Here is a 24,774-nt window from a genome sequence, read left to right as displayed (position 1 = left end):
TTACTTTAATTTCCCCATTGGTGCGAGTTCACTTTTTTCATTTATGATTCTAGTAATTTGGTTTTCTTCTTTCTCTTTTTAATCAAATTAAGCAAAGGTGTATCAATTTTACTGATTTTTTTTCTAAAACCAACTCTTGGTTTTATAGTTTTTGTGCAATTGCCATGTACTGCAGAAAAAAAAAAAGTATATTCCTTTCTATCCCCATTCAGTCTTCTCCAAAGGTCTATCATTTCTGGGTTTTCTAACATTCTATTTACCTCTTTAACTTCCTTCTTATTTTAGGGTTAGATTTATCTAAATTGGAGAGAGGAAGGTTGAGATTTCCCACCAACAGAATTTTGCTGTCTATGTCTTCCTGTAACTCATGCAGCTTTTCCTCTAAGAATTTGGATGTTATACCACTTGGTGCATATATATATATATATATATATATATATATATATATATATATATATATATATATATATATATATACACACATATATATATATATACACATATATATATATATTTAATATTGAAATTTCTTCATTGTCTACGGTACCTTTTTTAGAGGATCTAGTTTCCTTCCTTATCTCCTTAAATGAGATCTATATAGCAGCTGCTTTGTCTGAGATAAGGATTGCTACCCCTGCCTTTTTTCCACTTCAACTGAAGTAAAATATATTCTGCTCCAACCTTTTACCTTTACTCTATATGTATTTCTCTGCTTCAAATGAGTTTCTTGTAAGCAGCATACTGTAGGATTCTGGTTTTTAATCCACTCTGCTTTCACTTATGTTTTATGGGAGAGTTCATCCCACTCACATTCAAAGTTATAATTACTAACTCTTTATTGCCCTCTATGTTATCTTCCCTCTGTTTGCATTTCCCCCCTTTTTTTTACTTTATCCATATATTCCCTAGTATTTTACTTCTGAATACCACCTCCTTCGGTGTGTTTGCCCCCTTATATCCACCACTCTCCCCTATCTTTCTCCTTTTCCTTTGCCCCTTCTTCCTTCCCTTCCTTCTGTTAGTTCCCCATTCCCCCCCTACCCCTTTCCCCTTTTAATATTTGAAAGGTTAATAAGTTTCTTAACTTAACTGAGAGAGTATGTGTGTTAATCCTCCTTTGAGCCAAATATGATCAGAAAAAGATTCAAGAGGTTTCACCTCCTCCCTTCTTCTACTCTTTTGCAATAAGTCCTTTGTACCTCTTCATGTAATGTGATTTACCCCATCCAATCTCCTCCATCCTCCCGTCTCTTTACTGCCCCCCCCTTTTTAAGGAGATACTGTTTTTACGTCATTCTGACTCACAGACAAGTTATGAGTGTCCATTACTTCTGGCTAAGTATAACCTCTCTAACAGAGTAACAATTCTCAAGAATTAGGAGAATCTTTCTCCCAGGTGGGGACATAGCCAATTTCATCTTATTGGACAGCAATTTATTTTTCATTTCCCTTTATTCCTTTTCCATGTGTCTCTTGAGTCTCCTGTTTGAAGTCCAAATTTTCTATTTAGTTCTGGTCTTTTCATAAGGAAAAGTTGGAAGCCTTCTATTTCATTAACTATCCTTCTTTTCGCCTAGAAGAAAAGGCTCCATTTTGCAGGATAATGAATTCTTGGCTTAACTCCAAGCTCCCTTGCTTTCCGTAGTATCATATTCTAGGCCCTTCGATCCCTTAATGTTGATGGCAGTCAGGACCTGTATAATCATTACAGTAGCCTTTTGGTATCTAAATTTGTTTCTTTCTGCCTGCTTGAAGAATTTTCTTTTATCTGACAGTTCTGAAATTTGAGCATAATATTTCTTGATGTTCTCATTTTCGGATCCCTTTCAGAAGGGGACTAATGTCTTCTTTCAATAACTATTTTGCCCTCTAGTTCCATGATATCAGGGCAATTTTCTTTCAAAAGATCTTTAAATATTGAGTACAGACTTTTTTTTTATCCTCAATGTGATCAGGAAGCCCAATGATTTTTAACTCATGAAGTCATTAGTTTCCACAGATTCCATTCTTTTTTTTTAGAAAAGAATTTTCTTCATTTACCTTTTACAATTCCTCCTTTTCCAATAGGTCAATTCTATTTCTGAAGGAGCTTTCCATTTGCCCAATTGTGGTTTTGAGAGAATTATTTTCTTATTGTGAGATGTTAATTTTCTCTTGTAAAGGTGATAATTTTCTCTTGGGTTTATTTTTCCAATTGGTTTTTAAACTCCTTCCTGATCTCTTCTAAGAAGTCTTTCTGGACTGGAGACCAACTTCTCCTCAGAAGTTCTAGCTCTCTCTGAGTTAGGATCTTTCTCTTCAAGGTAGAGTTCAATGGACCCCCCCCTTTCATTGTCCTTTCTTCATTTTCCTAGGATCTTGCATTGGAGGAGGGGCTGGTTCACAGACCTTTGGTTTTGAAAACCCTAGAGGCTTGCTGACTGGGTTTGATAACTTCAAGTGGGCCGCCCACTAGAGGGTGCTAGAGGCTTTCTCTGAAGTGTCTATAACCTTGATTTGTTGCCCACTCCCTGGGGGGAGCAGCAGCAGGGTCTGAGTTATCCTTGAACAATGTGTGCTGGGCCCTCAGGCTATGTAGTTAATCTTATTTACTCAGTACCCAGAGAGATCTGCTGGGGGGGGGGGGGGGGGTGTTGTTGTTACTGTGTTTGTTCTGAGAAGATTCCCTTTACAGAACCTTGGCCCAGGTCTTCCAGGCCAGCAGAGCTGACTGGATTGATGTCTAGCTATACTGGAGGTCTCCCACCTGCTGTGCTGAACTCTCCCTCCAATGCTGGAGCTCTCCTGCCTGATACAAAGCCAAAAGCTTCCACGGCCGTTCTGAGGTTAGTCCAGGTCTCATCCCACTGCCTCTGTACTGCCTCTCTGCTGCCTCTCTGCTCTCTGTTCCCAGGTCATCCATGTTTCTCTGAGACAGACCTTGTTGGTAGATGTTTTTCTCCTTTGTTCTTCGCTGGACTTTGTGCATTTGAATTTTGTTAAGAAGCTTATTTCATATTAGTTCTGAGGGAAAGCTAGGAGATCTAAGCACAGTGCCTGACCTCTCTCCACCATCTTGGCTAGAAGTCCTACAAACATATTATTTTGAGCTGCTTATAAAATTTTTCAATTATATTTTATTATCTTTTCATTCTCTAAATCTCTGTTACTTTCTCTCCAAATCCCTAGTTCCCTATAACCAACTCATTACAGGAAAAATGGGAATTCAGAAGGTCAGTCACAGGAGTCCTGGAAACTACATAGAAGTAGATAAATATGAACCAGTCCTCTGACCAATCTACAGTCTATTGCTTTTCCTATTCACCATTTCACCCATACATTTTAAAAAGGAGCAAGAAAATCAATATTTTTCTGATTCCAAAGTAGACTTCAGTACTTTGCAATTTTCATATTCTCATTTGTATTATAATTATTTGTGTGAATATTTATTTCCTTTATCAGACTGTAAACTTCTGAAGGGTACAATTTTTTATTTTTTTAGTTTTTAGTTTTTAGTTTTTGCAAGGCAAATGGGGTTATGTGGCTTGCCCAAGGCCACACAGCTAGGTATTATTAAGTGTCTGAGGCCGGATCTGAACTCAGGTACTCCTGACTCCAGGGCAGGTGTTCTATCCACTGTGCCACCTAGCTGTCCCTTAAGGGTACTATTTTTATCTTATTTTATTTTTTTATCACCAGCTTCCATAGTAGTACCTTATTCATGCTTACTAAACTGAATTGGACTGAATTAAATATAGGGAAGAGTACAGGAAATACTCCTCAATTCTAAATCTACTCACCTAGACTGGACCCTTTGCATGTGATTTATGACTTCATCACTCAAATGAAAATGTTTTCTTTAAAATTATTAGTGATTTCTTATATGCTAAATCTAAAATTCTTTTCTCAATTCTCATCCTTTTTTAAATCTCTCTAGCATTAGACATTTTTGAACTTCCCTTTCTCTTTGATATTCATGACACTGTTCTTTCCTCATTCTCCTCTGACATAAACAACCATGCCTACTCAGTCTCTTTTGCTGAATTATAATCCATCACTTCCCTCCCCTTGACTGTGGGTGTGCCTTAAGGCTCTATCCTATACCCATTTTTCATTTCTGTTTAAACTCACTGTTGATGAATTCATCAGCTCAAAAGTATTTATCACTTTTATGAAGATTACTTCTAGATTCATATATCCAGACCTAGTGTCTTATAAACACCAGTACCGCATCATCAATAGACATTTCACACTAGATGTGCTTCCTATATGCCTTTCAAATTCAACATATCAAAAAAATTAAAATTAAATATCCTTTCCTCAAAACCCATTCCTCTTTTGAGCTACTTTGATCAGACTTGGTCACCCCAAATCTTAAGCTCAGTATCATCCTTACTTTTCACTTTCCCTCACCCCATATCAATTTTCAAGTCTTATCAAATCCTCCCCTGCAAATATCTCTCCCCATGCATTCCCTCCTCTTCATTTAAACAACTACCAACTAGATCAGACCCACATCACCTTGACAAAGAAGCAATGCAGTTAAATCCTTGGTTTTCCTGCCTCAAATATCTCTCCTCCCTAATCTAGCCTCCATTCATCTGCTAAAGTAACAATCCTAAAGCACAGATTTGACTATGTCACTTTCTAGCTCCAATGGCTTATAATTACCTCTAGAATGAAATAAGAAATCCTCTGGCATTTAAAGTCCTTTAGAAACTGGCTCTAGTTATCTTTCCAGTCTTACTCTACATTACTCACCTTTACATAATGTATGATTCAACCAAATTGGCATTTTTCATATTCCTCATACATCTTAACCCATCTTAGCTTTTGCTCAGACTAGCTTCTATTCTATACCCAGAATGCAAATCCCTCTTTGCTTCTATGGCTCAGAATCTCTAGTTTCTTTATCAAAGCCAGTCCAAAGTCTTCCCTAATCTTCCAATTTGCCAATCATGTTTCTCACTCAAAAAAATTATCTTTTTTCTGTATGCGTGTGTACATGTGTGCTATGTATGTACATGTGCATTATGTGTAAAAAACATGTGAGTGTTAAATTATGTTTATGCATGTGTATATATATGTACACATATATATATACATATACATATATATACATATAATGTTAGCATGCAAGCTCCCCGAGGCTAGGGATTGTTTGTTTTCGATCTAGCACAATACTTAGTACACAATTAATCTTACTCATTACTTATATACTAAGGAAGTTTTATCATAAATTACATCAAGGAAATTCTCAGCTCCCAGAAGCTTCACTTTCTAAAATTTCCAGTTTCTTAAGAGAGAATTCTTTAAAAGTATTATTACCTTTTTAGTGTCAACAACAATAACATACTCTGAATACAAACAACTTTTTTAAAAAAAATTATACAGGGCGGCTAGGTGGCGCAGTGGATAAAGCACCGGCCCTGGAGTCAGGAGTACCTGGGTTCAAATCCGGTCTCGGAGACTTAATAATTACCTAGCTGTGTGGCCTTGGGCAAGCCACTTAACCCCATTGCCTAGCAAAAACCTAAAAAAAAAAAATTATACAAAATAATTTCCTCACAACATCAAGAACATTACTGCAATATACTAAATGAAGCAGCTAATTTCTTATATATCTTAACTGAAATTTAACAGAAAGATATAAGGAATTTAGTCCTTGTGACTAAATCCCCATGTATAGCAAATAATCCTTAATTTATATATATATATTTTAGGTTTTTTGCTAGGCAAATGGGGTTAAGTGGCTTGCCCAAGGCCACACAGCTAGGTAATTATTAAGTGTCCGAGACCGGATTTGAACCCAGGTACTCCTGACTCCAGGGCCGGTGCTTTATCCACTGCGCCACCTATCCTCCCCTATAATATAAATTTAACACAATTCCTAATTGATCTGTATTATAAGTTGACTTTTATTACAGTTTTTCCAAACTTTTAAATTATCAAAACACATTTTGTCCTACTAAGAGAACAGGTAAAGTCCTGGGTCTATACTTCAAAAAATAAACTTATTTTATAAAGAAGTAAATAAATAAACTAAAATTGCAAAAAATGACACCTTTGGAGTCACCTTGGAATGCTGAGAAGATAGTCTAAAGTAACACTCAATTCATCCATATTTGTCTGTTCAAGGCATAATGGAATGGTCAGAATGAGGCCACTTCGTCTGTCCTTCCCTCCTAGAAAAGAAAAATTTTTTATTTTTAGTTTAATCAACACTATAGCACTATATGAATAAATCACATCTAGAAATAAGGAAAGCAATTACATTTTTCAACCTTGTAATCATCTATGGTAGGTTTTTCCCTCCTTTTGGGGGGGGCAATGGGTATGGATATGGAAATTCCATATGGATATAAGAACTCCATCCTTCATACAGAGCAACAACTAGAGTTGATTAAATCGCTACAAAATAAAGCAATTTACCTATATTGAAAAAATGTTAGAGGCAGGACTTGAACCCACATCTTCCTGCTTTCATGACTGATCCTCCATCTATTATAACTTACTGCTTTTCTTGGCAGTTTGGAAAAGGTTAAAAGATTTAAATTCCTTTCTACAGACATAACAAAAATGAGTCAACAAGTGAAAGTACTAAAATGAAAACCAACTAAATCCATTATGCAGTCATGTGGAAAAGAACTAGCAAAACTGTTACATAAAAGAAATTAAGAAATCAGGAACTATTCTTCTATTTTGTCTTTGAATGCTGTTTCTAGCAGTCTTGCATACTATAGATATTTAGTCATTGTTTTTTCAATTCAACAAATATTTATCATGTACCAATTATTTATAAGACAGACTAAGAGTTTACAATCTACCAAAGGTATACATATACATAAGTAAATAAATGCAAAGTATAAACAAAGTAATTCAAAGTAATGTTAAGAAGGTGAGAATGGTGATAACTTGGGGAGGGGCATTAAAAAAAGGATTCATATAAGAAGTTAATGGAGTATTTTGAGTAAGCTAGGGATTCTATGAAGAAAGGAATGCATTCAAGAAGTAGGCAAACCAATTCTGGCAAGGAAGCGGACATAATGTAACCCAAAGAGAACAAGGAAATGAAAGGGGAGAAGGAGTGGGAAACTGTTAAATGCTTCAAACACACTAGATTATGGATTTTTAAAAAAAGCTATCCTAGCCTCATTCTCTCCCTTATCTGCCACAAATCAGTTCTTCTTTCTTTTCCTCCAGTTACTGGTCGATTCTTTCCTCTCTCTGGACAGACCTTCCAAATCTCTCTGCAGTTCTGAAGTAATGCTGCATTTTATACAAGTAACTCAATACATGACCTCAACTTCACTCATATGATTTATAACAGATTCAGGAAGGTTGTAAGACTTTGTTCTCAGCTAGTTCTAATTGACTGATTCAATCAAGTATTTTTACCTAAGGAAAGTAACAGAGTTCCCTCTTTCACTGTAAAAACAAAGATTTAAGTAACCTACTTCTCTAAATTCTGTTGGATTTTTTTGGTTTACTTCAGATTCATATGTGAATTCAGAGCAGAAAACATGCTACCTGCAACCAATGTACCATCTACCCAAAATCATATCCATTTTATCCATCTATAATCACCAAAACTTATTACTTAGAATAAGATTCATGTAGTAAAAAATTAGAAACAACATTTAATAACTATTTAAGTGGTTCACTCAAAACTAATACATTATTTCAATTCTTGGCGAAGCTATATGGCACAGTGGATAGTGCTGAGCCTAGAGCTAGCAACATACATTTTTCTGAATTCAAATCTAGTCTCAGATATTTAACTAACTTTATGTCCCTGGGCAAAATCATTTAACACTTTTTGCCTCAGTTCCTCATATGCAAAATGAACTGGAGAAAGAAATGGAAAAACATTTCAGCAAATTTATCAAGAAAATCCCAAATGGGATCATGCTGAAAAATAAGTGAACAACTCATTCATTTCTTAAAGAATTTAAAAAGAAACTATAAAATTTTAAGCAAAATTTCTTTATCACTGCACTATGGATTATGTTATTCTCTGCTGGGTTTTCATGAAAGGCCCTCTTTGGCCTATCTATTCAAACAGATATATTCAGAAAAGCATATGAAGAATATATATATTGCTTTTTCAATATGCATTTAAACAGATACCCTACAGAGTTTTTCTATCAACATGTATCTAAGACAGAAAGCACAGATAGATAAATTGATCCCAAAATTAAACAAAAGGAGAAAAGTGGTCTGGAATTTCTTTGGAAAACTTCAGAGCTCCTTAACTGATCTTGATCTTTTAATACTAATATTCTTTTTTCTTTTGAAAGGCAAACGGGGTTAAGTGGTTTGCCCAAGGCCACACGGCTAGGTAATTATTAAGTGTCTGAGACCGGATTTGAACTCAGGAGCTCCTTACTCCCAGGCTGGTGCTCTATTCACTGCGCCACCTAGCTGCCCCCTTAATACTAATATTCTACTTATGTTGCTATGGAACAATGATAAATAGTACACATCTGTCTCCAAAGAATTAAAAATGGGTGTCACACAGAGGACAATGTAGAGAAACAAAGAATATGTGAGTAGGTAGAAATAAATATCTTTCAAGAACTCAAAATAAGAATAAGTATAAATGAGATCATATAGAACTCGGAAAAGAAAATGGTCTGGTCACATAGCAAAAGTTAGGGCAGGGGTGGCTAGGTGGCGCAGTGGATAAAGCACCGGCCCTGAAGTCAGGAGTACCTGGGTTCAAATCCGGTCTCAGACACTTAATAATTACCTAGCTGTGTGGCCTTGGGCAAGCCACTTAACCCCGTTTGCCTTACAAAAACCTTAAAAAAAAAAAAAGTGAGGGCAGAGTACTACAATGATGTATACACAATGTGAAGAAAAAGCAAGACAAGTCAGATGAATCCCACATGACAAATTTGTTTAAGGACAAGGACCTGAGTTACAAGGATGGGCATATTTAGGTTGTAACTCTGAATCACTAAAGATAAGTTCTAAATTAATGCAACTCTGGATCACTGAAGACAAGCCCTAAATCAAAGAGATAACAGATCCATTTGAGTTTGGACATTAACATTAAATATTAAATGTACTAAATATAAGCCATTAAGTACTGCTTCTATTCTTTTATCTATAGGCATTTTCCTATATGTATGATTCAGTATCACTATTGCTACAGCTATGCTTATTTTATACCTGCTACTGTAACTCTCACCACTATCCTCCATTTTTAGTTTAAAATCACAGTGAGATCATCCAGTATTTGAGCAAAAACATCCTACCAATCCCTCATTATATGTAATCTACTTCAAAGGAGTAGACTCTGAAAGGCACTTCCTTTAACTGCCTCTAATACAGGTAGTAGAGTAGAATAGAAAGAGTAGTAGCTAGGATATTCTCTTAACAATTAATCTTCATTTATAAAGGGCAGAATATTTATCAGTGGAAATAGAAAGAGTATTTCCATAGATTTGAACTATCTGCGATTTCTGATGCTCCCTCCCTCCCCTTCCATTAACAATACTTTCTATCTGTCTGATCATTCTAAATTTGTTGGATCACCATCTTTTCCCACAGAGTAACTGTGGGTATTACTCAAGGCTTGGTTCTGGAAAATTCCAAGAGGACACTGACAACTATTAGGGGAGGAGGAGCAGGAATAGAGGAAAACATAAAATGTCAATCCACTGTTGGCAGACTTTGTACCATACATTCTGGAAAGCAATTTATAGCTGTGCCTAAAAGGGCAGTTGATAAACTGTTGGTAACCACCACTAGATCTATACCTCTAAGAAATCAAAGAAAGTGAGAATAGAACTTATATATGCAGCATAGTAGTAGCCTCAAACTGGAAAAAAAAAGGAGGTGACTACCTCTTGAAGAGTAGCTTAACGTACTGTGGTATATGAATGTAGTGGAATGTTATGCCATTAGAAATAATGAAATGGGACAATTTCAGAGAAAGCTGTTCTGGGTCCTTTTCTCTCTATTTCCTCTCCCCTCTTTTAGTGATTTCATCAACACCTATTAGTTCATTCAATTACCATCTCTACAAATTTCACTCTAGTACAAATTTTTTCTTTTCTACTGTCCTGCTGGATATCACATATGGATCTCAATCATATGGATATCACGTATGCATCTCAAAATGAACATGTCAAAAAAAAGGGCAGTTAATACTGAAGAGATTATGGGAATTTGGAAATGTATTTGTGCTAGAGTTATGAATTGGTCCACCATTCTGTAAAGAAATTTAGAATTATGCTATGAAAAGTAACTAAAATAACTTTTGCCCCAGAGATTCTATTATTAGGCATGTAGCTTGAATAAGTCAATGACAGGGAAGGAAAAAGATCCTACATCCAAAAATATATTTATGGCAACACAATTTTGTAATACAAAAAACTGAAAAAAAACAATAGATGTCCACTGACATGACCGTTATACACATTGAGATTCATACATGAATGTAATGGAATATTAAAGTTACACTAAAAATTAATGAATATAAGGAATTTTGAAGAGTACAGGAATACTTATGTAAATTTGTTTCACAACTGAACAGACTCTGTAAAAATAAATATAAATGATTAAAACATTTTAAGTGGGAAGAACAACAAAACAAATAAAATGTGAAGTTATAAATATCTCTATAGATATATAATTATAACAAATTATAATGATAATATAGCTCTAGAGAAGATTCGTTAAATTGGTATATATTGTTTTTTAGTTTATACAAGCCCTTATCTCTTTCTCTTATTTAGTTCCCCATAGATTAATAAAATAAAACCTTATAATATTCATATTCCAACAAAATGCATCCCATATTAGCCATGACTAAATATGACATGCTTTATTTTATTTTATTTTTTGGGGGGGGGGGTTTGCAAGGCAAACAGGGTTAAGTGGCTTGCCCAAGGCCACACAGCTAGGTAATTATTAAGTGTCTGCCACTGTGCCACCTAACTGCCCCGACATACTTTATTTTAAATCTAAAGTCCATCTTCCTTCTAGCTGGCTGGAATAATATGATTCATCTTCAGGGCTCTGGAATTCTGGTTTGTTATTCCAATACTCAAAATTCTAAACTCTCTCTCAATGTTATTTTTCTCTATTTGTTGTTGATGAATTGTCCTTCAAATTGTATTCACTTCAATCTGTATTATAGAGATATTTCTAGTTTTCTCTGAAACTGTCCATTTCATCATTTCTAATGGCATAACAACATTCCATGACATTAATGTACCACAGTACGTTAAGCTACTCTTCAAAAGGTAGTCACCTCCTTATTTTCCAGTTTGAGGCTACTACTATGTTATAAATATCCTTGTACATATAAGGTCTATTCTCACTTTCTTTGATTTCTTGTAAGTATAGATCTAGCAGTGATTACAAATAATTTATCAACTGTCCTTTTAGGCACAGCTATAAATTGCTTTCCAGAAAGTATGGTACAAAGACTAACAGCAATGATTGACATTTTGTTTTCCTGTATTCCCACTCCTCCTCCCACCAATAGTTGTCAATACCTCTTTTGTAATCTTGATGGGTGTGAAGTAAAACCTCAGGACTACATTATATTTCTCTGGTTATTGGTAATTTTGAGCCTCAATAGAGCTATTTTAGTAACTTGGATTTCTTCCTTTAAAAATTGCTTTCTGTTACCCTTTGACAATTTATCTATTAGAATAGTATTTAGTTCTATAAACTTGATTCAAATTTTCATGTATCTCATATATATGAAATATTTATCAAATTCTCTGCAAAAAGTTTACCCAGCTACCTATTTCTCCTCTAATTTTAACTGCATTAAGTTTGGTTTATGCGAAAATTCTGCATTGGAAATCAAAATAGTTCATTTTATTTTCTTTGGTCTTTTCTTTTGCTTTGGGCATGAATTCTTCTTCCACCCTTGCACCTCTAATTTGCTAAAACTACTACTTTGTTATTGAAGAGGGCCACATCAAACAACAAAGTGATTAGTGGCATGAGTTGCACAATTATGTTTATTTTAGTGAGGGGCATGCTATGCAAAGCATCCTTCTCACTTGCCTTTACCAGAATCATTCCACCCCATGGTCTGACTGATAGGAATCAGGACTATTGGAAATGGTCTGGCTCCTGCGAGGTCCTCTTGAACTTAAATTGGTTTCACTTTCTCCCATTATCAGCTAGAAACCACAACACATCACTGGGCAAGCATGTGATATCTGGCTATCAGGTACATCCTAACCTGTGTCTTAATGGGCTAATTGTCAGTTTGGGCTTTCCTCACAGACCTTCCTTCATTTCTCTTCTTCCCATATCCCAATGCCAGACAAGCACCAAGTATGAAATAACTGGCAACCTCATACATTCTTACCTGCCCCAAACCTTAAGTCATTCACTTGACCAGATAAAAACTATATGGTGGCCACACCATGCAAAAATGCCAGTTATACAGAGGGAAACTTCAGAGGGAACTAGGTACTTAGATGGTTCAATTAGTCTTTTGTCCCTAAAGTCAGGTCTGACAACCTACTAGAATGTCAGAACTGCTATGGACCCCACCAATTTCCTCTGGTCTCCTAATGAAGTCTCTTTTTATATATAAGCCATGTATAAATTTGGAGTTTATCTTGGTATACAGTGTGAGACATTTGTCTATATTAAATTTCGATCAAACTGCTTTCCATTTTTTCCAGTAATTTTTATTAAATATTGAATACTTACCAGTCATTAGAAGTCTCTAGATTTATCAAACACTCTGCTCCTGAGTTAGACTGCTTCTGTACATTGCATGTGGTTGTATGTTTGTGTGTGTATGTGTGTTGAAAAGAATTCATTAGTTTACATAAATGTCAAGGGAGTATTCACCCCCTCCTAAGCAAAGCCTACCAATTCCTCGATGATAATACAGAGATAAATATATTAATGGATTTCTTAGACTGAATCTAAAAACATCAAGTTTGTGAAATTGTGTAACTTTTACAGGAAAAGTACTAAGTTTCTAGAGCAATGCTATCAAATTATATTAATAAGTCATTTTTATTTCACATTTAATATAGCAATTTCTTGTTTGGAGTTTAGGTAGATTTTTTGGGGGGAAACTATAGTATTCAATTAATGATTCAACTAATCTGACTCAAAATCCTCAAATATTTTAAATGAAAATAATGTAATTAATGCTTTATAACTCTCCTGTGTGTTCAAACTTCCAATGGAAGATGGAGGAAGATAATATACTATAAAAACTATATTACAAAAGCAAGTATTTGGATACCAGTTAGTCAATTATTCTTGACCTGTATTATCACATTTTATAAAAGATGTAAAACATCAGGATACCGAACTTATGAAGGTTATTTTAATCAAATTATAGAACAATAAAAACCTGGCCTACCAAGTATCAAAAATGACAGGTTTGGCTCCGATTAAAATATGTCTTACAGATATCTTTGAAAAAAGGTTTTTATTCAAAACCAAACTACATTTCTGTCAAAGTTATCAGAAAAAGTCCAAATACCTCTGAATCAAAAACCACATAACAGCCATAAAATATGATTTAAAGAAAAAAAGCATACCAGAAAGAAAGGCAAGTTTTTTCTTCAGAATGGGTAATATTACTGTAGCTTCCATTACTTCAATTACTTCTTCACTTCTGAAAACAAAAGGAAGTAAATATTTAAGATACAGAAATTATTTTCATCAAAATATGTTCTGGTTTAACAACAAATGAGGCAGCCTATTTACTTTTATAAAAACTCTTTTACTTTGACATCAATGTTTTAAGTAAAAGTCTTAGTTTGAAATATCATTTTGAAGAAAGACAATATTACTCCCCTCCCCTTTTATAAGGTATAGATGCTGCAAAACATGCTTTTTATTAGGTTTTCTTCTTTTGATGTGAGAAATCAATCTCTTATCAAATTTCTCAAAAAGTAGGCATGGTCCTAAGGCTTTTGTAATTTTCTATAGCCCTCCTACAGTCTTTCTATTGCCCTTTGGATCATCTTAAATTTAACTCTTCTGAGATCCTGATGTCCCACAATTTGCAGCACATAATAGTATCAATGGGAAGATATTAGGGATTAGTAGTTGTAAATAACAAGAGCTTGTGAATTTATGTCATTTTCCATTATGCCTTGTTTATTTCTGTTAGAAAATTTAATGTGTTCATGCAAAGATAATTTTTAAAGGAATATTAGTATTACCATATGTATCCAGAGAAAGAATTATGGACTTTGAACAAAGACCAGACTATCACCTTCAAATTAGAAAAAAAAAAACAACATCATCTTATTATGTAATTTTACTATCTCATACTTTATTTTTCTTCCTTAAGGATATGATTTCTCTGTCACCACATTCAATTGAGATCAATGTATAACAAACATAGAACCAATGTAAAGACTAACAGAATGCTTTCTGTCGGGGGAAGGAAGCAAGAATGGGGGGGGGGGGGATTGTAAAACAAAATAAATTTTTTCCAAAAAAAAGAAGGAAAAAAGAATATTAGTATTAAAAATGAGTTGGGGCTGCTGGGTAACCCAGTGGATAGACCAATGGCCCTGGAGTCAGGAGGACCTGAGTTCAAATCCAGCCACGGGTATTTAATACTTACCTAGCCATGTAACTGTTGGGCAAGACCTTAACCCCACTGCCTTGCAAAACAAAATAAAACAAAACAAAAAAAAATTAACTGAAAAGTTTAATCAAATAGAAACCAGCTGGATCTCTTGTTCCTATCTGGGCCCAATTCACTTCTTTTGGTATGCCCATATGAGATATATCAATGTGCTAATTCACCAGGTTATCTATCCAACTGTATGGCAGATTCTGGGCAAAGTACATGTTGCCCTAATGCTTGTATAAAAACATCATCAAGGATATATATATCATCAGAAAACATGGGTTAGCCATATACCAAAAATAGAAAAACGTTAACATACAGCTGAACTGGGGCCTTATGAATTGTTAAAACAATTAGAAATGAATGAATTAATGAACAAGTGAGCAAACAAAAAAAATAAAGCAAACCAGAAAGTCTCCAACATGTTGGGTAGATGCTCTCTGGAAGATTTTTAAAAAAGACAAAAATTGCCTTATATAAGAAGATATATCAATAGACTAATGGATGTCTATATATAGGAATATTTTTTAATCCCTATAAGTATACACATGTAGCTATTGATACATTTATATACATGTATGATTTGTGTATGGGTGTATATATATACATGCAAATAAATGTCTACATACACACACACACACACACACACACACACATATATTTCTGTGAGATCAAAAAAAAGGGAAAAATCACTTAGAATCAAAATCAATAGATAAAATTTAAGGGATTTCTATTGTTTAAATTTTGATGAGGGCAAAAGGAACCTTCCTGATTCCCTTCAAATCACAAAACTTTCTTCTCTGACTATACTAGTAACTCAGCTTTGCTATACCTAACAATATCATTATAGCAATCAACAATTGTATATGCTGATTCTGACCCATTTCAGAACTATCTTTAATAGATGCTGCATTGAAGTCTAACACCTTCAATTACAGGAAAGCCTGAATTAGAAGATACCTTTTTTTTTAAAACATCATTCCTATTCACCTTAAGTTTTCAATCCTAAGATTCCACTTAATTTTGTCATCACACATTTTTGGCTCTTCCATCTAATCTCAATATTTCTAAATATTAGTCTCTGTATGCAAAATTTTTCTCCTCCCTTCTTTCCCCTCTTCAAAATTAACAGTTCTACTCTACACTCTCATACCAATCCCTTCCAACCTATCTGGGTCTTGACTCCTCCCAAACTCTTCAGATTGATTTCTCCCTCTCCATTTTTCTCCTGTCTTACAAATACCCTAAGCCCTCCTAATGTAGACCCTGGAATAATATTCATCCCTTCCCTTTCACTCAGTACAACTCTTCCTTTTCCATGAGATCCATGAATCCTCCAGAGAAGTTCAATCCAATATACTGGGAGATTCTCCTCTATTTTTTTTTTGGTTAGGTTTTTGCAAGGCAGTGGGGTTTAAGTGGCTTGCCCAAGGCCACACAGCTAGGTAATTATTAAGCATCTAAGGCCAGATTTGAACTCAGGTACTCCTGACTCCAAGGCCAGTGCTCTATCCACTGCACCACCTAGCCGCCCCATCCTCTAGTTCTTCTGATAAAATTCGGGACAGAATAAAAGCTGTCTTTCTGTTTTTTCTCACACCCAAAAATGACCAGCCCACATTTTTCCCAAATCATACATTTTTTAATCTTTTATGACATTCTTAAGCACATGTCATTAGTTTAGTTGTTTTCACTCTATTCTCTGAGGCAGTTAGGTAGTGCAGTGGACAGAGCATCCAGTCTAGAGTTAGGAAGATCCAAGTTCAAATTTGATCTCAGACAGTTACAAGTTGTGTGACCTAGGGAAGTCACTTTCCATCTTGCTCTTCATCTATAAAATGAAGACACTGAAGAATAAAATGACAAACCACTATCTTTACCAAAAAAATCCTCATAAACAAAGTAGTTAATGGAGTCACATGGAGTCAGATTATTACTGAATGACTAAACATGCTACTCTCTATTGTCCTTTGTCTGATTCATAATTTTTATTCTTCAGGAATAACTTCAGACTATACCAAAATTAAATAGACATGGAAGAGATGACATCATGCATAAGATCACAAATTTAAACTGGAATGGAATTTAAAAGTCATCCTTTCCAATCCTTACATTTTGTTTTATTTTGTTTCAGAAGAAAATTTGAAGTAACTGAAAGTACTATTCTTTTGCCAAATTTAATCCTCCTATTTAATATTGTTTAAAGGTCACTGTCTAGCAATATTATTTGTCAAAAATCTATGTCCTGAAGGACCAACTCAAATGTCTGTTCATCCAATATAGTCTAGGTATTAAATATTCTTCATCTATTTTGATTTTCCAATACAAACTTATAACTTGAATATTTATGAATGACTGTGGATGGGTTCTGCTGTACTGCAATCAGTACAGTGTTACCAGAAGTAATACTGCAGAACTTCACCATCCATTGGAAATCTCTAAACAACAGTAACACAAATTTTTTTTTTGTTTGTCTCCCTAATTTATGCCTTGCTTGGGAATAATAATCAAAATGTCAATGAATAAAGTTATTTTGGCAGCACCTTTCAAAAAAAATCTTTTATGAATTTTTTCAACACATGGGAGACATTTAGAGTCAGAAAACCTAGATTCAAATATAAACCGTATCTATTTATTAAGTATCCTTGGCTAAGACGTTTAATCACTCTGGGTAGCAGCTTCTTCACTTTTTTAAAACATAAGGCAACAAAATTAGATGACTTCTCTAAAGTTGCTTCTCCCCATCTCTAAATCTATAATACTATAGTCTTATTGAAGGAGAATTACAGAAAGCAGCCTGGTGGCATAGTGAAGACAGCACTTGACTTTGCAAGCAGGAAGACCGGAGTTCAAATCTTACCTCAGTCATTTACTAGTTATTAACATGGAGAAGTCACTTCACCCTCTCAGGCTCAGTTTCCTTACCTATAAAAAGAGATTAACAATAGAACTTACTTCTAAAGGTTTTTGTAAAGAGCAAAATATATCAAATCTGTAAAGTATCTACAAACTTTAAATACTATACAAATTCAGGATGGTATTATTATTACTTTATTCAAAACAGTAAAATAATTGTCAAGTAGTAAGTATGGTGGCATCTTGAATTCTATAAACCTCACAAGTAATTGGTAATTTGGTAACAAGTGGTGTGCTTGGAGATAAATGGGAAAAAGTCCATTGTGGCTTATCCAAATGGCTTATCCAAAGTGACATAAGACTATATGACAGAAGCATGATTTGAATAGAGGTCCCCCTGATCAAAAATTCAGAGCTGGTTTTACTGAACTATATTGCCTCTCGCATGAGTAGATTATTCTCACAAAGATTAGAAAGAGATAAGAAATCCTGCAGATAGGCAGTAGTTAGTAAAGTCATCTCAATCAGCATTCTATAGTAGTAATAACTTGGATATCTACCAATAAATCAAGAACAAACTTGTACCAGATCCAGAGGACCCAAGAACATAGAGGAAACAGTCCTTGACTTCAAGAATCTTACATTTAGGGGATGGAAAGAAGCATCAACCTCTCCAAGTACCAAGAAAAAAAAGCACGTACGCACGCACATGTGTGTGTACATACATACATATATATATATACATACACACATGTAATGCAAGATAATTTGGAAACAAGGGCACAAGTAACTGAAGTAATCAAGATAGTCTTTATTCAGAAAATGATATCTGAACTGTGTTTTGAGAGAAATAGAGATTCTGAGTCAACAAATCAATAAGCATTTATAAAGCATCTGCTCTGTGTTGGGCAATGTCCAACATTCTAGGGATAAAAAAAAACAGACAAAATAACAACAGTAACAATAATAAATCCAAGAGATGAAGAGCATTCAAGGTATAATAGATAACCAGTGCAAAAGTGTAAAGATTGTAAAATCTTAGGGAATGCCATATCTGAGAACAAGTAGACCTATATGATTGTGTATAGATGGGAGTAATATAGAAAAAAAATGACAATGTAAAAAAAGAGCCACTCTGTGAAAACCTTGAAAAACCAGAGAGATGCAATGAGGAAATTTTGCTGAATGTCAGTGACCTAGTCAGCTCTTCACTTGAGGAATATCCCTTTGGAGGTTGTGTAGAAGATGACCTGAAGGGATACCCAAAGGAACACCTTGCAGAGATCTAGGCAAGAGGAGATGACAGTGATGTCTATGTGAAAGGAGTGAAGGGGACATGTGTGGGAGAAACTGTGGAGTTTTAAAAAAAGCAAAAAAATGACATCTGGTCAGATATAGTTTGAAGTCAAAAAAGAGAAACTGATGCCGACATCAAGATATTGAAGGATGATGCTTCCCTTAACAGTAATAAGAAAGACTAGCAAAGAGAGGTGAATAGAAGGAAGATATAAGATGAGTTCTGTTTTGGATACTGAAAATTCGATGTGTCCAAGTGACAATTAGTAGGAAATATTCACCTAGATGGTTAGTGCACTGGAGTCAGGAGGACTTGAGTTCAAATTTGATCTGTGTGACTTTGGGCAAGTCACTTAAACCCACTGCCTTGCAAAAATCAAAACAAACAAACAAACAAAAATGTATGACCATGAGAGCTGGAAGATAAGGAATTGTTCAATTGGTGATAGAGAACTGCAGCTCAGAAGAGAGATAAGGCTGGTACACAGTTCTGGGAGTTATCTGTAAAATGGTAACTTGATCCAAAGGAGGCAGAGATCATCAAGTTAAAAGTATAGAAAGAAAAAACAAGCTTGTCATGTGATAGCCCTCAAATATTTAAAAGACAGCTAGAATGCACCCAAGAGTCTTCTATTATCTAAACCAAACATTCCAAATTCCTTCAACCAATTGTCATAGGAAATGAATTCAAGGCACTTCACCCTATCCTTGTTATTTTCTTCAGAATGTTTTTTCCCAATCAATGTCCTCAAATTATATCATGCAGAAAAGACAATATTCGAAACATGGTTTGAACAGTGCAGAATCCAATAAAACTATCATCACTTCCTGACTTCCAAAAGTTATTATGCCTTTCCTTATGCTATTCAAGATCACATTAACTGTTTTGGCTATTCCATCACACTGGTGGCTCATATTGAACTTCCAATCCACTAAACTCTAACCACACCCCAGCATCTCAGCTTTGTGGAACTGATTTTTGAACTCACTTGTTAGTCTTACATTTGTCCCTATTAAATATCATCTTACTACATTCAATCCAGTGCTTCCAAGACAGGGAGCCAAATAAAAGTTTCAACACTTGACAGACATAAGGGAGGATGATTAGGAAAAAAAATTGGAAAATGACATTCACCAATAAGAAATAGTGAGAAACCAAAAATTTGAATACTATACACCTGTAGCTATGATTGACTTAAGAAGAAATCTGAACCTAGCTGTGTGGCCTTGGGCAAGCCACTTTAACCCCATTTGCCTTGCAAAAACCTAAAAAAAAAAAAAAAAAAATCTGAGTATCCCTGGATATGGACAACACCAAATATCATCACCTCTCCCACCCCACCCCAAAAAAAGAAGGAAAAAAAAAAAGAAGAAATTGATTTTAACAGATAGGAAATGAATGGTTAATGCTGTGGTAGTCATTTCAGAATCAATTAAAACTCTGGACTTACAAGAGCAAGCAAAGTTCAAAATCAATACCAAATTAGAAGAATAAAATAAGAAAACATGCCATCAACTGTGATACACAATTAAAACAATTCCAATCTAACCTATTAAAACTAACTGCTGAGGCATTAAAATGACAAATGATAAAAAGTACACTGACACAAACTATCTCTCACCTAGATAAGAGGAAGATCCAAAAAGAGCCTAGTAATCATTAGTAGTAAACATTTAATCTCCTTGCCAAGCAGAAGACCCACATCAGCCAAAAACATTAGAACATAAACTCATTCATGCCATGTTATGAAGTATAGTTGAAGATTATAAGCATATTACTTCATAAATGTGAAAATAGTGAAGGGAAAAAAACAAGTTTGTAAAAAACTAGAGGAAAGAGCCAAATAATGATCAACTATGATGGATGCTGCTCCTCTCAGCAGTTCAGAGAGCTAGGACAACCCTGGGAGACCTGTTATGGACATTGCCATCCAAATCCAGACAAAATAAAAAATAACAATACCACCAAATCTGAACACTATGTTCACTTTTTAAAAAGTTCTCATAAGTTTTGCTTCATATTCCATGGCACTTTTACTCTGACTGGCTTCCTCTATTTGGTCTCACCATGACTTATCTATAACAATTCTATACCAGTTTGGGGGGCTAAGAAATTACAGCCTACTCCCACATATCATACTCCTTTCCTTTCCACTGCTACTTTGGGAAGCTGTAGCATTAATTCTTCAGAAATTCTAGCAAACCCAGATTCAAAGCACTACCAGAATTAAAGCTACTTGATGAATTAAAGCTTGATTTTTATTCAATAGAAAAACCTGAAAATATTGAAAAATGTAAAAAATCTAATAAATATTTATTGATAACTGTTAAATCAGTATGTTATATTAAATTTTTTAAGGATGTGAAGAACTAAAACTTTTTCCTCCCCAAGACTTTAATATTTATGGAAATGAAATAAACACATTGTTTTAAAATACTGCCTTATGAAGTCATAGGTTCCTTGCTTTACTGAATAAAATATTTTTCAATTAGCATATTAATGTCTATTATTAAGGAGATCTACATTATATATGTGTATCTATGTGTATATATGTGTATTAAAACTTTATAAAATAGATATGGTTCTGAAATTCATATAAATAAAGCAAACTTCTAAATATTAAAATCAAAATATTTTCCTAACGATGAAATTAGTTTTATTTCAATGAAAAAATACTTAAGCCTCAAAGTGTACTAAAAATCCTATTTAAGAACCCAAACAGATTAATTGAAATCATACTGGGAGAAATAAGGTTTTAATAGATTTTTACTAATAATATTCATAAATAACAAATAGTCCTGAAATTTAAAATTTAGAAAACTCAAATGGATCTATTACCTCATTAATACAGAAATCCTTTCTAGCAATATAGATCTCAATCTACCCATGACTACATATCCCATGTGAATGTTTTCTATAATTTCCAAAAAAATTCATTTAAAAGGATGTAAATGTTAATAACTGAGGGATCATACTCATTTTCTTGTGATTCATGGGCTGTCCATTGCTTATCATAGTACAAATATGATGATGCTGTAGGGTTGGAGTGTTTACATTCTGAAAAACTGTTCTCTAAAGACCTATGCAAGGGACTAATTAAGCAAACCTTATCATTTTTATTAGTGAAATTATTTATATTACTTTGAAATTTCCCTATAATTCTTAAGTGTCAAAAGTCTTAGAGTTTTAAGCTATAGCAATTTTAATAACTTAAAACAGTATTCAGATTTTTGGAACAACTGCACCTTATTTCTATAAACAATATGATAAATTCTTCAAGGTGAGGGCTAAGGACGCTTTTTTACTACCCAAGTATTTCCCCAATGTTCTTAACTCAGTGCTTCTGGGCTAATTAAAAAAAACGGAGATCTGGTATTGAATCTAGAGAAATTGAGAAGAATAATTTCTGCTCTACCTTACTCACAGAATAATTATGAAATTAAAATAAATGTAAAATTTGCTGTAAAAGTGAAATGCACTGCTTTAAAAAAAACAAGATTAAAATAGTAGTTCTTTTCTTTGTTTTTTTGTGGTTTCAAGAATAATTTTATTAAAATAACTAAATTTTCCATCGCCCAGTAATGTTGATGATGATTTTATCAGTCCTTCCCTTTTTTTTTAGGTTTTATTTATTTATTTGATTGTTTGTTTGTTTGCAAGTGGCTTGCCCAAGGCCACACAGCTAGGTAATAAGTGTCTGAGGCCAGATTTGAACTCAGGTGCTCCTGACTCCAGGGCTGGTGCTCTATCCACTGCACCACCTAGCTGCCCCGGTCCTTCACTTTTAAAGAGGACCATTACAACAAGGAGATGATGACATGACAAGCACATGAACTGAATTTGAGTGAGGGAGTTCTGAGCAAAGTCACCAGCCTTATTTTCTTCTCCACAGCCATCTGGATCCAGTGAAATCAGAACAATTGAAGATGACCCTGGATGTGAGGTAATCAGAGTTAAGTGCCTTGCCCAAAATCACACTGTTAATGTCAAGTGTCTGAGGTCAGGTGTGAAGTTCCAACCTCCTGACCCAAAGGCTGTGCCACCTAGCTGCCTATTGACCAGTAAATGAAACCTTGCTTGGAGGATCTTATCATTTGGGTCAATATTGTAGCTCCAACTGCCTTTAACAAAAGCCCTGTCAACATATTACTTCAGTAAACTAATTTCTGGTAAAGACCAAGATTCATAGTTTTCTTTATAAGGAACAATATTACTGAAGCAATACATATTCAATATTCACATTTTTTGCTTCTCAAATTATTACCCAATCCTTAAAACACCTTATTTTGTTTTGTTCTTTTTTGAAAATTTACATCAAAATCATACTCAGACTGTCAAACTCCATGACAATGTTGTTCACAAGATAGCAAGAAAATATGGTTACAAAGAAAGTGAATCTCGCTCCATAATCTCTTTCAGCTTTAACAATCTCAGAATGAGTCTACAGAATAAGTTATATGTGCTATTGTATTCAGCATTCAGTTATTGCTCTTCCTACTAAATCCCAAAACAGTAAAATATATCTAATCAAGGATGCTGCTCCTGCTCTAAGTTTCAGAGATAGGTAGCAATAATGAGCAGAAACAGTTAATACATAAGAGTCTATTATAACAGTAATATTTTTTAATGTTCAAGAAAGGCAAAACCATTTCAAATTTTTACCAGTATATAACAAAGTCAAACCCCTCACCTGATGTCACTGATCTCCTTTTGTCATCTAATTGTAACTATCCCAAACACAAGTATTATTGATCTTTAACCTTCAAAAATTATTATTTCTATCATATAAAGGAAATCACAGATCTAGGAGTTAAAAAGTGTGAATTCTAGTTCTGGCTTCCACCAATGTGCTATATTTGAACTAACTGCTTTGGGTCAAAGTTTTTGAAAGAATTAATATATATTTATTTAGTATCAGTAAGGGTAAGCTGGGTGGCACAGTAAATGGAGAGTCACTAGCCTTGGGAGTCAGGAAATTCGAATCCAGTCTCAGATATGAAACTAGTGTGTGACCTTGGGCAAGTCACTTAAACCTTGATTCCTGGCATCCAGAGTCATCCCCAGTCCTGATTCATATCTGGTCACTGAACCCAGATGACTCTGGAAGAGAAAGTAAGGCTGGTGACTTAGCACAGCACCCCCCCACCACTCAAATACAATTCATATGCTTGCCATGGCATCATCTCCCTTATGTCATGGTTTTCTTCAAGAATGAAGGATGGGGGGGGTCTAGGTGGCGCAATGAATAGAGCACCGGCCTTGGAGTCAGGAGTACCTGGGTTCAAATCCGACCTCAGACACTTAATTACCTAGCTGTGTGGCCTTGGGCAAGTCACTTAACCCCACTGCCTTGCAAAAAAATCCTAAAAAAAAACCTAAAAAAAATCCTAAAAAAAGGACATTTAGTATCAATAATGTGCCAGTTCATTCCTAAACATAAAATAACAAAACACAAACAGTCCCTAGCCTCAAAAAGCTCACATTTATTGGTGGAGTCAAGTATATACATACATACAAAGCAAATTAAGAGACTACTTTGGATGGAGAATCACTAATTGATAGGGTGACTAGCAAAAGGCTGCTATGGAAGGTGACATGAGCCAAGTTTTGAAGAAAACCAGTGAATCCAAGACAGAGAAGGGAAAGAACATTAAAATAATCTTGGTATAAATAAGAAAGCATATCTCTCTTCTATGTCAGTTCTTTTACAAGGTTAATTCAGAGATATTTGCTTCAAAGCACCCAGAGAATAACACAGATGAGCAAATTGCTGTTTCCCTCCTAAAACACCAAAGACCATTCTTCCAATTCATAATACTTTACATATTTTTGGTAATTTACTAAAAAGGAAAGCATTTTATGAGAATACCAAAGGAATGTTTTCATATAAATCTGCCCCTCTACCCTTTTCACCATTCGATTCTCCAAGGAAAAACTACACCAAGTTGTCTTAAAAAAAAATAATAATTGTCCTTGTTATAGTTAATGAAGGAAAATAACAAATTTTTGTGTGCTAGAGACAGGAAATTTGATTAGGCAACCCCTG

The 24,774-nt window shown here is 34.6% G+C and overlaps 1 protein-coding gene across 15 annotated transcripts in view; it reads right to left on the bottom strand.

Annotated features, from left to right (window-relative positions):
* Positions 1–24,774, bottom strand: part of SESTD1 (SEC14 and spectrin domain containing 1) — a 141,735-nt gene that overhangs the window by 85,315 nt on the left and 31,646 nt on the right. For 9 of the 15 annotated variants that reach the window (XM_074215598.1, XM_074215594.1, XM_074215587.1 and 6 more), the window contains 4 exons: positions 17,436–17,500; positions 14,157–14,209; positions 13,527–13,603; positions 6,056–6,164 (listed from right to left, as the gene is read on the bottom strand). In XM_074215598.1, the coding sequence (XP_074071699.1) occupies positions 6,056–6,164; positions 13,527–13,581 (164 nt within the window). In that variant the 5' untranslated portion in view covers positions 13,582–13,603; positions 14,157–14,209; positions 17,436–17,500. The remainder of the gene's footprint in view (positions 1–6,055; positions 6,165–13,526; positions 13,604–14,156; positions 14,210–17,435; positions 17,501–24,774) is intronic. The other 6 variants (XM_074215599.1, XM_074215593.1, XM_074215596.1 and 3 more) reach the window with 1 other exon arrangement.

The sequence above is a fragment of the Macrotis lagotis genome, chromosome 1 (assembly GCF_037893015.1).
Source record: "Macrotis lagotis isolate mMagLag1 chromosome 1, bilby.v1.9.chrom.fasta, whole genome shotgun sequence".
In the NCBI taxonomy this organism is placed as follows: domain Eukaryota; kingdom Metazoa; phylum Chordata; class Mammalia; order Peramelemorphia; family Peramelidae; genus Macrotis; species Macrotis lagotis.
This window is presented reverse-complemented; position numbering and strand designations above follow the sequence as displayed.